Here is a 17,719-nt window from a genome sequence, read left to right on the forward strand (position 1 = left end):
GTGAATGCCAGTTGCTGGGAATTGCAAGTGGGGAGAGTGCTGTTGTGCTCAGGTCCTTCTTGTGGCTTCACATAGGCATCTGTTTGGCTGCTGTGAGAACAGGCTGCTGGAGTAGATGGGCTTCGGGCTTGATCTAGCAGGGGCTGTTCTTAGGTTCTTACATTCATTTCATTCATCTGATGAAATGGACTCTAGCCCATAAAAACGTATGCCATAATAAATTTGTTCATCTTTAAGGTGCCACAAGACTCTGGTATTTACAGTGCAATCTTATAAATGTCTTCTTAAAAGTAAGTCCCATTGTGTTCAATGAGGCTTACTCCCAGGTAAGTGTAAGATTGCAATCTCAAGCCTGGTAGTAAATCTTGTCAAACTCAGTGAGATTTACTTCTCAGTAGGCCTTCATAGCATTGCACTATCTCTCAAAAATATGCCCTTATGTGAACTTCTCATTTTCACTGTAAGCACACAGTGACCCTGTTCATACAACAGTATGCCAAACCATGGCTTAACATGAACAAGTAAATGTGTGGCTTCCTGAAGCAAAGATTGCTATTTCTGCATTCCTGCCCCAGTTCTGCTGCTGCCATACTACCTGGGGTGAACCCATGGCTTGGCTTAGCATTACATCCAAACTCTGGCTTGTGGTTGGCCTTGCTTGACAAACTGTGAGTTTTAACCAAGATTTGTTCTTGGTTTATTGCTCATGGTTTGCTTAAGGGAGACAAACCGTGAATCCAGGTTTGGATGTAATGCTGAGCAAAACCATGGCGTAACCCTGGGTAGTGTGCCAGGACTGGAGGAGGAGCACAGCAATCAAAACGTTTGCTTCAGGAACCTGCATGCTTGCTCATTCATGCCAAGTTGGCTTAATGTTATGTGTGAACTAGGGAAATGTGCAGAATTAAAGTAGAATAATGTCATACATACTGTGTGCTTAAAAAGGAAACGGTGCTGAAGTAGTTCCCCTATAGACTACTTGTCCTATTATCTGCCATGCTAAAGATAATAGAATTATTTGCCAGGATGTCAGGGTAAGTTCAAAGATGTGTATATGCCAGCCACTGCCTCCTTCCCTAGCTGCAGTAAAATTGTGCCACATTAGGGCAAGTAACCTGTTTGATCAGAAAGAGGCATGGCTTGTTGTTTAGATACTTAGCACACTATCGCACGGCCCACTGTGGATCATAGGAACCACTGGCCTCTAGTAAGGCCAAGTGTGTTGGTTTTCTAGCAAGCAGTACAGAACAAGATGGTTGCACCTTAGTTCACAGAAATATGATTGGCATGCTCCCTAAAGATGATCCACAGTGACCAGGCACACTTTATTCCATTATGCTTTGTAATATCCAGATCCAGATAATTGAGTTGGAGCATGAGACCTATTAGAGAACAACTGTAAAATAACCGGGGCCTTGCTTATTTTTTCAATATCAACTTATTGTTCTACAAAAGTCTTCCTAACTATTCTTCTATTTTATTTTTATTTCAGGAAGACCATGCACTCAGCTACAGCTTTTGAACCCTGAACGATTTGCACGTCTCATCAAAGAAGTTATGAATTCTTTATGGCCTGGTAGAGACATCATGATACAGTGGTTTCCATTTTCTGAAGATAAAAATCACCCACCTGTTTCATGGCTAAAAATGATATGGAAGAACCTGTATATACATTTCTCTGAAGACTTGTCCATGTTTGATGACATGCCACTTATCCCAAAGAGGTTACTGGATAGGAATGAAGAAGTCATGGAACTTATCCGATTAAGGACTCCATCACCAATTATTCTAGATGATGGATCTGAAAGTCAACTTCCAGAATTCTTACCTGACATCATTGAGCAACTTGGTGGGATTGTGGTTAAGAAACTAGACCCATCTATACAACATCCACTTTTAAAAATATATATACATGTCCCACTGCCAAGTATAGTTTTGCAGATAGTGGAAAAACTTTCCATACAGAAATTGACAAGTCAGGTTGCATCATTCCCTACATCATACAAAAATGCATTTAGAAACTTCCTTGCTAGTTTAACTGATGTTACTGAAAAAGAGAAAAGAATAATTAATGAGCTACTAATATTCAAGAGAATTGAACAACAATCACTTGATAAAGAAATTGCTTTTACTGCTTTGAAAGGCTGTAAAGTACTACATCACACTGCCAAACTTCCACCTGATATAAAACTCTCTATTTCACTAGTTGACAGCAGTGATGAAACTACCATTCGTTTAGTAAATATACTAAAAGCAGAACAGCTAAAGAGCACAGACTGCATTAAGTTTCTTTTAAAAGATGTACAAAATGGCTTTTATTGTAATGATGAAGCAACAAAAATTATGCTATGGATTCTGGAAAACCTCACTTTCCTAAAAAATGAAAATGCAGAAGTGCTGGATTGGCTAACACCACTAAAATTTATTCAGATTTCTGAAGGAAAAATGATGTCTGCTGGTGAACTTTTTGATCCTGAAGTAGAAGTACTACAAAATCTGTTTTATGGGGAGGAAGAACAGTGCTTTCCCCCTACTGTTTTTAAAACATCTGCAGATATTCTTCATTCTTTGAGATTAATAGGCCTGAAAAGTGAGAGCAACTTGGGAGAAAGAGACATTTTGTGTGTAGCTCATAAAATTGAGAACTTGAAGGACTGCGCTAGTACAAATAATGATGCACTCAGAAGAAAAGCCAGAATTTTGCTAATGGTTTTGAACAAGAATTGTTCATTACTGCATTTACCTGAAACAAAAGCAACACTGAAAAAAATTAAATGGATTCCAGCATGCAAAGAGAGACCTCCAAATTATCCAAATTCATTAATTTGGAAAGGTGATCATTGCAATTTGTGTTCACCACCTGAAATGTGTGATTTATCTCAGGCAACCTTAGTAGGTTCCTCTGTTCCTCTTGTGGAAAGTGTCCAATCAAATGTTGAAAAAGCACTAGGGATCGCCATCAAACCTAGTGTAAAATCGGTGTTAAAACACTTCAAAGTATTAGTAGACTGGCACAGTTCCAAAACATTTAGCGATGAAGATTACTATCAGTTTCAGCACATTTTGCTTGAGATTTATGGTTTCATGCATGAACACTTGGATGAAGGAAAAGAAATGTTTAAAGGCTTGAAATTTCCCTGGGTCTGGACTGGTAAAACTTTTTGTGCACTTTCTCAAGCAGTGATAAAACCAGCACATGATCTCGATCTCCAGCCATATCTGCATAATGTGCCCAAAACTATGGCTAAATTCCACCAATTGTTCAAATTCTGTGGATCAATTGAGCAGCTGACACCAGACCATGTTTCTATGGTCATTCAGAAAATATACCTCAAAAGTGAACAATCTCTTAATGAAGAAGAGAGTAAACAAAATCTTCATATTATGTTGAATATTATAAGGTGGTTATACAGCTGTCAGATCCCAGCCAGTTTAAATACACCTGTTCCGGTACATTGTAGCAAAAAACCTTACAGACTTACAATGAAGCCAATCCATGAGTGCTGCTACTGTGATATCAAGGTTGATGACTTAAATGATTTGCTAGACGATGCTGTTGAGCCAATAATTTTAGTTCATGAAGACATACCCATGAAAACAGCAGAATGGTTGAATGTGCCATGTCTCAGTACCAGGTTGATTAATCCAGAAAATATGGGATTTGAACAATCAGGTCAAAGAGAACCTCTCACTGTAAGAATTAAAAACATTTTAGAGGAATACCCTTCTGTATCTGATATCTTCAAAGAGCTGCTTCAAAACGCAGATGATGCTAATGCAACTGAGTGTAATTTTTTGATTGACATGAGGAGAAATAATGACATAAGAGAAAATCTTTTGGATCCAGGAATGGCAGCTTGTCATGGACCAGCTCTGTGGTCTTTCAACAATTCTGAATTTTCAGACTCTGACTTCCTAAATATAACTCGATTGGGTGAGTCTCTAAAAAGAGCAGAAGTTGACAAAGTTGGAAAATTTGGCTTGGGGTTTAATTCTGTGTATCACATCACTGATATTCCCATCATTATGAGCAGAGAGTTTATGATCATGTTCGATCCAAACATCAACCATCTTAGTAAACATATAAGAGATAAATCTAATCCTGGAATCAAGATTAATTGGAGTAAGCAACAGAAAAGACTTAGGAAGTTTCCTAATCAGTTCAAGCCATTTATAGGCGTGTTTGGTTGTCAGCTCCCATTGACTGTGGAGACCCCTTACAGTTATAAAGGGACACTTTTCAGACTTTCTTTTAGAACTGTACAGGAGGCTAAAGTAAGTGAAGTCAGCAGTACTTGCTACAATACTGCAGACATCTATTCTCTTGTGGATGAGTTTAGCATTTGTGGGCATAGACTGATAATCTTTACTCAGTGTGTAAACTCCATGGTTTTGAAGTATTTGAAGTCTGAGGAAACCAACCCTGGTGTAGCTCAAGAGACGGTGACCATTAAAAAAACCTTGTGTTTGTCCAAAGCAATAACTACCCCAGTTACAAGTGTTCTAAAGGAAGCCGCTAAACTCATGAAAACCTGCAGCAGTAGCACAAAAAAACTTCCTACTGAATCACCAAAGTCTTCATGCATACTGCAAATAACAGTGGAAGAGTTTCATCATGTATTCAGGCGAATTGCTGACTTACATTCTCCAGTTTTTAGAGGGCCAGAAGATGACACAGTTTCTTTATTTGAAATGGCTAAATCTGGACAGACGAAAAGGCCTGCTGATGAATTGCCACAAAAAACAGTAGACTCTACAACATGGCTTATATGTTCTTGCATGGATACTGGGGAGGCCTTAAAATTCTCTTTACAGGAAAGTGGAAGAAGGCTAGGACTTGTCCCATGTGGATCAGTAGGGATTATGTTATCTGAAACAAAGGATCAAAAATGGACTGTGAAACCCAAGTGCAGCAACTTAGGAGAAGTATTCTGCTATTTACCTCTTCGAATCAAAACAGGTTTACCTGTTCACATTAATGGCTCTTTTGCTGTTACATCAAATCGGAAAGAAATATGGAAGACTGACACGAAAGGAAGATGGAACACAGTATTCATGCGGCATGTTATAGTAAAAGCTTATTTAGAAGCTCTTGTGGTTTTACACAACATGGCAGTTTGTGGTGAACTAGACAATTATAGTTACTGTGCAGTGTGGCCTGATCCTGACTTAGTGCATGATGATTTTTCAGTTATATGTCAGGGATTTTATGAAGAAATTGCTCTCACAAAAGACAAAGAAGGGATCAGAGTGTTCTCTGATGGTTCATCTTGGGTGTCTATGAAGAATGTGAGATTTTTAGATGATTCACTGTTGAAACGTCCAGACATAGGATCAGCAGCCTTTAAAATTTTTCTAAAGTATCTTAAAAAAACTGGCTCAAAAAATCTCTGTGCTGTAAACCTTCCATCTTGGGTCAAAGCAGGCTTTGAAGAAGCTGGATGTAAACAGGTGTTACTAGAGAATACCTTTTCAGAGAGACAGTTTTTTTCTGAAGTGTTTTTTCCAAATATCCAAGAGATTGAAGCAGAGCTTCGTGATCCTTTAATGTACTATGTTCTGAGTGAAAAGGTTAGCGAGTTCTCAGAAATTCTTTGTACTACGCCATGTATTCCCTGTTCTTTGACTGACCACCCTCTGGTGGAACCTTCAAGACTGATCCATCCTGAAGGTCGAGTTGCAAAGTTGTATGACAAAGAAGATGGAAGATTTCCCCACGGCACCAGTCAAGATTACCTTAATCAAGTAATTTTAGTCAAATTAGTTCAGCTAGGCATGGCTAAAGATGATATTTTATGGGAAGACTTGATTGAACGTGCAGAATCTGTATCAGAAATCAACAGGATTGATCATGCGTCAGCTTGTCTCAGAAGCAGTATAATACTAAGTCTCATAGATGAAAAACTTAAATGCAGAGATCCTAGAGCTAAAGAATTTGCTACAAACTTTCAAACTATACCATTCCTTCCATTTCTCACAAAACCAGCAGGCTTCTCCTTGCACTGGCGGGGTACTGATTTTGCACCTGAAACAATGTTTTCAGCAATGGACCTTTTTACTGCTGATTATCAAGATATAGTTTGTCTATTAAAACCAATTCTTAATGAAAATTCCTATTCATTTAAAGGTTGTGGGAATATTTCCCTGGCGGTCAAAGATTTTTTAGGCTTGCTTAAGAAGCCAACTGTTACTATGGTTATAAACCAGTTGAAAGAAGTTGCAAAGTCCTTTGATGGAATTACTTTGTATCAGGAAAACATCACCAATGCTTGCTATAAATATCTCCACAATGCACTGCTACAAAATGGAGCAACAAAAGCAGTCATCGTTGAAGAGTTGAAAAACTGCAGTTTCATTCTGGTTGAAAATGGCTATGTTGACCCCACAAAGGTGTCTTTTCATCTTAACTTTGAGGCAGCACCATATCTCCATCAACTGTCTAATAAATACAGAAATAACTTTCGTGAGTTGTTTGAAAGTGTCGGTGTGCGTCATGCTTTTACAGTAGAAGATTTTGCTTTAGTTCTTGAGTTAATCAATCAGGAAAGAGGAACTAAAGCTCTGACTGAAGAACATTTTCAGCTTTGTAGGAGAATCATCAGTGAAGGAATATGGAGCCTCATTAGAGAAAAGAAGCAAGAATTTTGTGAAAAAAAATATGGCGAGATATTGTTACCAGATACTCACCTTGCCCTTCTACGTGCTAATTCTTTGTGTTACAATGACTGTCCTTGGATAAAAGTGAAAGATACAACTGTAAAGTACTGTCATGCCGATATCCCTAGAGAAGTAGCAGTAAAGCTTGGGGCTGTACCCAAACGACATAAAGCCTTAGAAAGATATGCATCAAATATCTGTTTCACTACTCTTGGGACCGAGTTTGGGCAGAAAGAAAAATTGACAAGCAGAATTAAAAGTATTCTTAATGCATATCCATCAGAAAAAGAAATGCTGAAAGAGCTCCTTCAGAATGCTGATGATGCAAAAGCTACAGAAGTCTGCTTCGTGTTTGATCCTAGACAACATCCAGTTGATAGAATATTTGATGAAAAATGGTCACCACTTCAAGGGCCTGCGTTGTGTGTCTTCAACAATCAGCCTTTTACTGAAGATGATATCAGAGGAATTCAGAACCTTGGAAAAGGCACTAAAGAAGGCAATCCATATAAAACTGGCCAGTATGGTATAGGGTTCAATTCTGTGTATCACATAACTGACTGTCCTTCTTTCATTTCTGGTAATGATATACTTTGTATCTTTGATCCTCATTCTAGATATGCACCAGGTGCAACATCAATTAGTCCTGGACGCATGTTCAGGGACCTGGATGCTGATTTCAGAACACAGTTTTCAGATGTGTTGGATCTCTATTTAGGAGATCACTTTAAACTAGAAAACTGCACTATGTTTAGGTTTCCACTAAGAAATGCAGAAATGGCAAAAGCTTCAGAAATCTCTTCAGTGCCATGCTCAGACAGAATGGTGCAAAATCTTCTAGATAAGCTGCGCACAGATGGAGCAGAACTCTTGATGTTTTTGAACCACATGGAAAAAATTTCTATTTGTGAAATAGAGAAAACAACAGGAGCACTTAATGTGTTGTATTCTGTAACAGGCAAAGTAACTGATGGAGATAGACTGAAACGAAAGCAATTCCACGCTTCTGTAATTGACAGTGTAACTAAGAAGAAACAGCTTAGTGAGATCCCTGTGCAACAAATTACTTACACTATGGATACTGAAGACTCTGAAGGTAATCTTACAACCTGGATAATTTGCAACAGGTCAGGTTTTTCAGCCATTGATAAGGTATCTAAGAGTGTTGTATCAGCTCATAAGAATGAGGACATCACTCTTTTCCCCCGAGGGGGAGTAGCTGCATGTATTACTCACAACTACAAGAAACCCCATAGGGCATTTTGTTTCTTGCCTTTGTCTTTAGAAACTGGGCTACCATTTCATGTGAACGGACACTTTGCCCTGGATTCTGCCAGGCGGAATCTGTGGCGTGATGATAATGGAGTTGGAGTCCGAAGTGACTGGAATAATAGTTTATTGACAGCATTGATAGCACCAGCCTATGTTGAACTTCTGATTCAGCTGAAAAAACGTTACTTTCAAGGTACCGATCCAACAGTGTCAGTGCTACAAAATACATCTATGCATACTGTGAAAGACACTTTGAAGAAGTTTCTGTCCTTCTTCCCTGTTAACAGACTTGATCTACAGCCTGATTGGTATTGTTTAGTGAAAGCAGTTTATAGCTGTATTCACGAGGAATCAAAACGTCTCCTACCTGTTGTGCGAGCTCCAAATATTGATGGCTCTGATTTGCATTCTGCAGTTATCATTACTTGGGTTAATATGTCTACCTCAAACAAGGCTAGGTCATTCTTTGACAATTTGTTACAAGATGAGTTGCAACACCTCAAAAATGTAGAGTACAACATTACAACACGCAAAACAGTAGCAGAAAATGTGTATAGACTCAAACATCTCCTCTTAGAAATTGGCTTCAATTTGATCTATAGCTGTGATGAAACTGCAAATCTTTATCACTGTCTTGTGGATGCAGACATTCCTATGAGCTACGTAACTCCAGCTGATGTCCGATCATTTTTGATGACATTTTCCTCTCCAGATTCTAATTGCCACATTGGGAAGCTGCCTTGTCGTCTTCAACAGACAAATTTAAAACTTTTCCATAGCCTAAAACTTCTTGTTGACTATTGTTTTAAAGATGCAGAAGAAAATGAAATCCTCATTGAAGGATTACCTCTGCTCATTACACTTGATAGTGTGTTGCAAGTTTTTGATTCAAAGCGTCCAAAGTTCTTGACAACCTATCATGAACTGATTCCATCTCGTAAAGATCTGTTTATGAACACTCTCTATTTGCGGTACAGCAATATTTTACTTAAATGCAACGTAGCAAAAGTCTTTGATATCACCAGCTTTGCTGATTTGTTGTCTTCTGTGTTGCCAAGAGAATACAAAGCCAGAGGTTGTATGAGATGGAAGGAGAACTTTACAAGTGAATCATGGCTGAAGAACACATGGCATTTTATCAGTGAATCTGTAAATGCCAAAGATGACCAGGAAGATGCAAAACCAACATTTGATGAGGTTGTTGATACTTTGAAGGACTGGGCATTGCTTCCAGGTACAAAATTTACAGTATCCTCTAATCAGCTTGTTGTACCAGACTGTGATGTCTTGCTTCCTCTTAGTCTTATGCATATATCTCTCTTCCCAAATTCTCAGACTGATAAAGTTTTTCATGCATTAATGAAAACTGGTTGTATTCAACTTGCTTTGAACAAAATTTGCTCCAAGGACAATGCTCTAGTGCCCCTTTTGTCAGGACACACAGCAAATATAGATAATCCTTCAAGCATTTTAAAAGCAATACATTACATGGTTCAAACATCAACATTTAAGACTGAAAAATTAGCTGAGAATGACTTTGAGGCCCTCTTGATGTACTTCAATTGCAACCTAAATCATTTGACATCTGAGGATGACATTAAAATTTTGAGGTCCCTTCCATGCTATAAATCTATCAGTGGGCGATACATAAGCATTTCAAAATGTGGAGCATGTTATGTACTCACAAGAAGTATCCCTTCCATTGAAGTGGATAGGTGGACACAGTCAACTTCAACTGCCTTTCTGGAAGAGAAAATACATTTGAAAGACTTGTACACTGTACTTGGTTGTGTTCCAGTAGATGATCTTGAAGTTTATTTGAAGCACCTTTTGCCAAAGATTGAAAGTTTGACTTATGATGCAAAACTAGAACATCTGATTTACTTAAAGAACAGACTCTCTAACATCGAAGAATCATTAGAAATAAAGGAACAGCTGTTTGAAAAGTTAGAGAGCTTTTTGATAATTCATGATTCATGTAATAGACTAAAACCTGCAAAGCATTTTTATGATAGGACTATAAAAGTTTTCGAAGTTATGCTTCCTGAAAAACTGTTTATACCACAAGACTTATTTAAGAAACTGGAACAGCTCACAAAACCAAAAAATCGTGCTGCATTCCTTGCATCATGGGTAGCATTTCTCCGAAATATGGGACTAAAATATGTCATTTCCCAGCAGCAGTTATTGCAGTTTGCTAAAGAGATCAGAGCTAACACTGAAAACTGGACTAAGGATACACTGCAGAATACAGTGGATGTCCTCCTTCATCACATATTTCAAGAAAGAACCGATTTATTGTCTGGAAATTTCCTTAACGAATTGTCTTTAATTGCATTCTTGTGTCCTGAACGTGCTCCTGCAGAAATTGTAAGGTTCCATCCACAGTATCAAGAGGTTAATGGAACACTCCCTCTTATAAAGTTCAGCGGAGCACAAGTAAACCCTAAATTCAAGCAGAATGATGTTTTGCAGCTCCTTTGGACTTCATGCCCTATCCTTCCAGAGAAAGCAACACCTTTAAGTATCAAAGAACAAGAAGGAAGCAGTCTTGATCCACAAGAACAACTTGAGCAGGTTTTGACTATGCTTAATGTAAATTTGGATCCTCCTCTAGACAAAGTTATAAATAACTGCAGAAATATATGTAATATAACAACTTTGGATGAGGATATGATAAAAACAAGGGTTAAAGTGCTAAGGAGTATCTATGAATTTCTTAGTACAGAGAAAAGAGAATTCCGGTTTCAGCTTCGAGGGGTTGCTTTTGTGATGGTTGAAGAAGGCTGGAAGCTGTTGAAGCCTGAGGAAGTGGTAATAAATCTTGAGTATGAATCTGACTTTAAGCCTTACTTGTACAAGCTTCCATTAGAACTTGGTACTTTCCACCAACTATTTAAACACTTAGGCACTGAAGATGTTATTTCAACAAAGCAATACGTTGAGGTTCTGAGTCGTATATTCAAGAACTCTGAAGGAAAACAGCTTGATCCTAATGAAATGCGTACTGTTAAACGAGTTGTTTCTGGCCTGTTTAAAAGCCTTCAAAATGATTCTGTTAAGGTTAGAAATGAACTTGAGAATGTGCGGGATCTTGCTCTTTATCTTCCAAGTCAAGATGGTAGATTGGTAAAATCGAGCATCTTAGTTTTTGATGATGCACCACATTACAAAAGTAGAATACAAGGAAACATTGGTGTTCAAATGCTGGTTGATCTTAGCCAGTGTTACTTAGGAAAAGACCATGGTTTTCACACTAAATTGATAATGCTCTTTCCTCAGAAGCTGCGACCCCGTCTCCTCAGCAGTATTCTTGAGGAGCAGTTGGATGAAGAGTCACCCAAAATTTGTCAGTTTGGAGCACTTTGTTCTCTTCAGGGGAGGCTCCAGTTACTGCTGTCTTCTGAACAGTTCATCACAGGACTTATTAGAATAATGAAACATGAAAATGACAATGCATTCTTAGCCAATGAAGAAAAAGCCGTAAAACTTTGCAAAACCTTGAGAGAAGGCTTGAAAGTTTCTTGTTTTGAAAAGTTGCAAACAACATTAAGAGTTAAAGGTTTTGCTCCTATTCCTCGCAGTAAAAGTGAAACTTTTGCCTTTTTAAAGAGATATGGAAATGCAGTAATATTGCTCTATATTCAGCATTCAGATAGTAAAGACATAAATTTCCTTTTAGCATTAGCAATGACCCTTAAATCTGCAACTGATAATCTGATTTCTGATACATCTTATTTAATTGCCATGTTGGGCTGCAATGATATTTATAGAATTAGTGAGAAGCTTGACAGTTTAGGTGTGAAATATGACTCTTCAGAACCATCAAAACTTGAACTACCTATGCCTGGCACTCCTATACCATCTGAAATCCACTATACTCTTCTTATGGATCCAATGAATGTTTTCTATCCTGGTGAATATGTTGGTTATCTTGTTGATGCTGAAGGAGGTGATATCTATGGATCATACCATCCAACCTATACATATGCTATCATCGTGCAAGAAGTAGAAAGGGAAGATGATGAAAATTCCAGTTTCTTGGGCAAGATTTATCAGATTGACATTGGATACAGTGAGTACAAGATAGTAAGCTCTCTCGACTTGTACAAATTCTCGAGACCTGATGAGAGTTCTCAGAGCAGGGACAGTGCACCATCTACTCCAACAAGTCCTACAGAATTTCCAGCACATGCGCCAAGAACTGTTCCTCCTCTTTTTCCAGGAAGGGAGAGTCACAAAACATCATCATCCAAACATCATTCTCCCAAAAAGTTTAAAGCAAATTCTTTGCCAGAAATTTTAAGGGAAGTTACATCAGTGATAGAACAAGCTTGGAAGCTTCCAGAGTCTGAAAGAAAAAAGATAATAAGAAGACTGTATCTTAAGTGGCATCCAGATAAAAATGCAGAGAACCTTGATATAGCCAATGAAGTTTTCAAGCATTTACAAAATGAGATCAACAGATTAGAAAAGCAGGCTTTTATAGACCAAAATGCAGATAGGGCATCCAGAAGGACATTTTCATCATCAACGTCTCGATTTCAATCAGACAAATTTTCATTTCAAAGATTTTATACTTCATGGAATCAGGAAGCAACAAGCCATAAGTCTGAAAGACAACAATCTAAAGAAAAATGTCCATCTTCTACAGGTCCTTCATATTCCCAGCGATTTTTTATGCCACCTACATTCAAGTCAGTTGGAAATCCTGTAGAGGCTCGTAGGTGGTTGAGGCAAGCTAGAGCAAACTTTTCAGCTGCAAGAAACGACCTTCATAAAAATGCCAATGAATGGGTTTGCTTTAAATGCTACTTGTCTACCAAGCTTGCTTTGATTGCTGCTGATTATGCAGTAAGAGGGAAGTCAGATAAAGATGTGAAACCAACTGCACTAGCACAAAAAATTGAGGAATATAGTCCACAACTTGAAGGTCTTACAAATGATGTCCACACGCTGGAAGCATATGGAGTAGATAGCTTAAAAACCCGCTATCCAGACCTCCTTCCCTTTCCACAGATTCCAAATGACAGGTTTACTTCTGAAGTTGCTATGAGAGTGATGGAGTGTACAGCATGTATTATAGTAAAACTCGAAAATTTTATACAGCATAAGGTATGAGGTTAAAGACACTGTGGTTTCAAGTGTACATGCCATGTCTCCAGCCAGTTTTCTCTAAGCCACTTTTTGGTGGCATGCTGCTGTCTGACGTGTCATGCACTCAGCCATACATCTTTGTGTGATAGGAGTGGGAGTCACCCTCTTAGACATCGAGAAAAATTACAGCCACATATGTGGTAGGAAGACATCTGAGTTTACTTTTGCTAGCGGGAGCTATATACTAAATGTGATGGAATAAAATGTGACTTGTGCAGTTACTGTACTTTGGAGGCTATGAAGTTTCTAGCAGCTTATAAATAAAATGTATATGTTTCTGTGATGAGGGCCAAATTAGATGTTGCATGACAGACCTGGATCTGGAAAACTGGATTATCACTGAAAATGTGTTGCTACAAAAACAGCAGAGGCAGGACATGATTTACAGTTGAAAAATGTTTGACAGGACAGGAGTTTTTACTCCACCCTTGGCCTATAACTTTTCTCCTATAACTTCCATCTCCTCAGCCATTTTTTCCTGTCACAAAGCAAATATCTGGTACCTGGCTGTGAGGAAAGTGATGGAATGTTTCGGGGGGACAGTGATAATCAGAAGAGTTGATTAAGCAGCTCCTTGCTATGTGACATTTCTCCACTGTGCTCACCTGCTGCTTTGCTACAGCTTGGTGACATCCCTGGGTCTGGTACAGAACTTCTTGTTCAGCCCCAAGGTACATGGGATTGAAGTTTTTGCATAATCTTTATTTTAAACAGCTTATTAGCAAAACAGTAGAATGCGTATTTAAAAGATTTGCAGGAAGACTGAGGTGTAAAATATAGTTGTGTGCACAGTACAGTGATAAAATTCACAAGGCTGAACTGCACTATATCCAACCAAAGCCCAGGACTATGGCTGGTAAAATCTGTTTGTATGTGCGTATATTTATCCTCAGATTGCATCCGTTCAGTTATATGTATGAGGCTGTGTCATTTTTCAGGGTACTAATTAAGACTGGGTATGCTACTCTCTTTTAAGAAGCTGAAAAGTCACTCGGAAGCATTCTACATTCATTCGTTTGCCATGGACATAATTTCACTCAGAGTAATACTATCCGTAGCATCTGATTTATAGATTTGGTGCAGTTTTACATCAAAGGTTACATCAGAGGTTGCAAAGGGACCTTAGACATGGCACAGTTCCTGTTTAATGACTTAAACATAAGACTTGCTTTATAACATAGTTTATGTGTTGACATTGTTGCATCTTTTGTTGAATGGGAATTGCATGTACATTAACTAGCAAAATACTTGATTTTCTTTAGAGTTTTTGAAACTGCACATCAAAACTCATCTTTTCAGAAGTAGCCTTGCTTCAGCGTTTTGTTTATTTATATATATTTTTCATGAGCCATCACTGGAAATAGCATAATTACATAAAATATTTTGGTATACAGTGGAATTTTTTTATTACATATTAAAAGGTGCTGCAATGTTACGCTTTTTAATTTTGTGTCGGGCTGCGGCACATGAGATGTATGATTTTTGGTTTATACTTTCTTTTATAAATTGTAATACTTTTGATAATGCCATGTAAATTATTCAATATTTGTAAAGAAAATGTGTCAGCGCTGCTGTGGTTGGTATTCTGTTTCATTATTACCTAATTATAATTATTTACTTGATTAGTACACTGAAACTACAATTTCATATAAAGAATGTAAAATAAAACAAGGAAGATAAGGGTAGAGAGATTACAACCAAAATTATTGTGATACAAAAGGAAAACCTGTTGATAAACACTCTTCAATCAAATGTAAATAATAAAGGGCTTTTGATGTAGAAAATATCTCAAGAAATTCTGGGCTTTTAATCTGGTTGCAAAGCCATGTGATTATTTCTGCTGTCAAGTGCCATAACATGATTTTAATAATAAACGTGAAGATTCTTCAGATTGGTGTATTGATATTTAAATGAGACTACTTTCACCTGCTGTTTTCAGCACTGGTGGTGGTGGTGGAGGATCACTTTGGTTTAATCAACCATGCCTTCTTTCCCAGCCCTGCTTCTGTTTTTGTGATGGTAAAAAATGTATTCATTGCTTTACTACTGCAATTACTTTTGGGGAACCATTGTAGTTTTACTTGTTCAGCTGGATGCTATTTCATTCTAATGCCATTGAGATCTGAAACTAATTGTTCCAATATATTCATATCCCCTCCCAAATTTTTAAACATGAAAATATTGGTATCATAGGATATCCATAGTAAATTCACTTTCAATTTAAAACAAAAATGCACCTTTTATTAACCGCTGCAAAGTTCAGAAATCCAGGATCAATGCAACATCTGAATTATGAAAAAGCCCACCTTATGTATATGATAATCAACTTTTATCTCTATTTACTACTGTTTTATTTTCATAAGCTATGGACAGTGGGACCTGTATCTCTTGGTATTTCAAGAGGATGAATGGAAGTTACTTTAGGAGCCTAATGAGTAGAGGGAATGTGTTAGGTCAACTTTTCCTCCTCTTCCTTCGTGCTCTGTGATGCTAGTCAGAGCAGGGGGCCGTGAGGTTGCCACATCATGTGCACAGTTCATCACAAGTAGCAGAGGAGGGAAAGTGTGCAGGGAGTAACTGATAGCTGATTTACCTTTCTCCATCTAAAGCAAGGCTGAAGAACCTTTTTAAATCCAAGGGCCACATTGCCTTTTGGGCAACTTGCCAGGTGCTGCATGCCAGTGGAGGCCAAGGTCAGAGAAAAGTGGGCAGAGCAAAGGTCTGCCTCATTTGTTATGTGCCTTCAAGTCGATTATGACTTATGGCGACCCTATGAATCGGGGACCTCCAAGAGCATCTGTCATGAACCACTCTGTTTAGATCTTGCAAGTTCCGGTCGGTCTGTGGCTTCCTTTATGGAATCAATCCATCTCTTGTTTAGCCTTCCTCTTTTTCTACTCCCTTCTGTTTTTCCCAGCATTATTGTCTTTTCTAGTGAATCATGTCTTCTCATTATGTGTCCAAAGTATGATAACCTGTTTCATCAGTTTAGCTTCTATTGATAGTTCTAGTTTAATTTGTTCTGACACCCAATTATTTGTCTTTTTCAGTCCATGGTATGCATAAAGCTCCTCTCCAACACATTTCAAATGAGTTGATTTTTCTCTTACCTGCTTTTTTCACTGTCCAACTTTCACATCCATGCATAGAGATCGGGAATACCATGGTCTGAATGATCCTGACTTTAGTGTACAGTGATACATCTTTGCATTTGAGGACCTTTTCTAGTTCTCTCATAGCTGCCCTCCCCAGTCCTAGCCTTCTTCTGATTTCTTGACTATTGCCTCCATTTTGGTTAATGTCTTTGCTGAGGTATTGATAATCCTTGACAAGTTCAATGTCCTCATTGTTAACTTTAAAGTTACCTAACTCTTCTGTTGTCATTACTTTAGTCTTTTTGACGTTTTTGACATTCAGCTGTAGTCCTGCTTTTGTACTTTTCATTTCTCTATGGTTCAATAAGTCCAAAAAATGCTACAAAACTTGACTAAAAATGACCAGAGAAAGTGGTCACTACCAGACAATCTGTTTATTGAGCATTCATCCTGATTTGTTTATGGAGATGTTATATGATGTTATGTCAAGCAAGCATTATTCCACTTTTTCCAGTGCATTTTATTACCACCACTTTCTTTATCACAAAAAGTCTGTTTGTTTGGGGACATGGGTTGTGCAAGAGCACCAAATCAACTTTAATTGCAAAACACGAATTTGCCAGTATGTGACTGAAAATAGTGACAGACTGGAAGCACCCAGTGTGGTGTGTTTAGCTGCTTAGTTGACAAACACGATTATATTTTAGGCAAGTAGAAACTATATCAGCCACTGCTAAATACAGCTTTCCATCTGGACAAACACAGATTTCATATAGTCCATCGGATGTGCCAGAATCTCCACTTGTTCCTTGAGGCAATTTGGGCAGTCGCAAAGACTCTGCATTAAGCATAAGCTGCATGGAAGAAAAACAGACACAAATGGATTTGTTTGTGTATAGCATAGGTTTCGTGGACTAGAGTTCATAAAAGCTTTTGCCATAATAAATTTGTTAAATCTTCAAGGTGCTACAGAACTGTTTTCACTGCAACGTAGCTACCCCTACAGAAATTAGTATTAGAAAAGTATAGCTGTTCAACATTTGTCAGGTATGTAGCAGGGGTATGCACCAAATACAAGACTCAGTTTGGACTTCACTATGGAAAGAGGGCCAATTACATGTGAACTGCTTTGGGGATCAGCCACTTCAGCCCTGTTTTCAGTTGGAATTTCACTTCAAACTATCCAAGCCTTTGTATGTCTCTCCATTGACTCATGGGGAAATGAACACATGGTTATACCTTCTTTACTTTTTGACAGAGTTGGATAACATTTGCAGGCATAGCAGCCCTGTCTGTGTTGATGAACCCTGTCAATATCCCAGACAGGAGGAGGATTTGTTTCTGCAAGAGGAGCCATAAGTTTTAGGGGGTGGGGAAATAGATTAACTTTGGCATGCATTGTAAAAGTGCCCTTTGTATGTAACCTACAGTATTTAAGAAAAATAGGTGCAGAGGTTAGGGCATTATGAATGAAAAATGAGGCTTTAATTTTTGTTTTCTGCTCAACTGCCAGCAACTGATAAGGTCTGGCAAAAAGC

General features: G+C 38.1%; 2 protein-coding genes across 9 annotated transcripts in view; one reads left to right on the forward strand and one right to left on the reverse strand.

The window, feature by feature from the left end:
- SACS (sacsin molecular chaperone) overlaps positions 1 to 14,990 on the forward strand; it is a 75,832-nt gene extending 60,842 nt beyond the window's left edge. For 4 of the 5 annotated variants that reach the window (XM_061628551.1, XM_061628549.1, XM_061628552.1 and 1 more), the window contains one exon: positions 1,493 to 14,990. In XM_061628551.1, coding sequence (XP_061484535.1) covers positions 1,493 to 13,050 — 11,558 coding nt within the window. In that variant the 3' untranslated portion in view covers positions 13,051 to 14,990. The remainder of the gene's footprint in view (positions 1 to 1,492) is intronic. The other variant, XM_061628553.1, reaches the window with a different exon arrangement.
- Positions 14,991 to 15,305: 315 nt separating this feature from the next.
- The window catches only part of SGCG (sarcoglycan gamma), a 45,695-nt gene continuing 43,281 nt past the window's right edge, over positions 15,306 to 17,719 (reverse strand). For all 4 annotated transcript variants that reach the window (XM_061628557.1, XM_061628556.1, XM_061628555.1 and 1 more), the window contains exon 8: positions 15,306 to 17,035. In XM_061628557.1, the coding sequence (XP_061484541.1) occupies positions 16,853 to 17,035 (183 nt within the window). In that variant the 3' untranslated portion in view covers positions 15,306 to 16,852. The remainder of the gene's footprint in view (positions 17,036 to 17,719) is intronic.

Source organism: Rhineura floridana, chromosome 5, assembly GCF_030035675.1.
Source record: "Rhineura floridana isolate rRhiFlo1 chromosome 5, rRhiFlo1.hap2, whole genome shotgun sequence".
Taxonomy (NCBI): domain Eukaryota; kingdom Metazoa; phylum Chordata; class Lepidosauria; order Squamata; family Rhineuridae; genus Rhineura; species Rhineura floridana.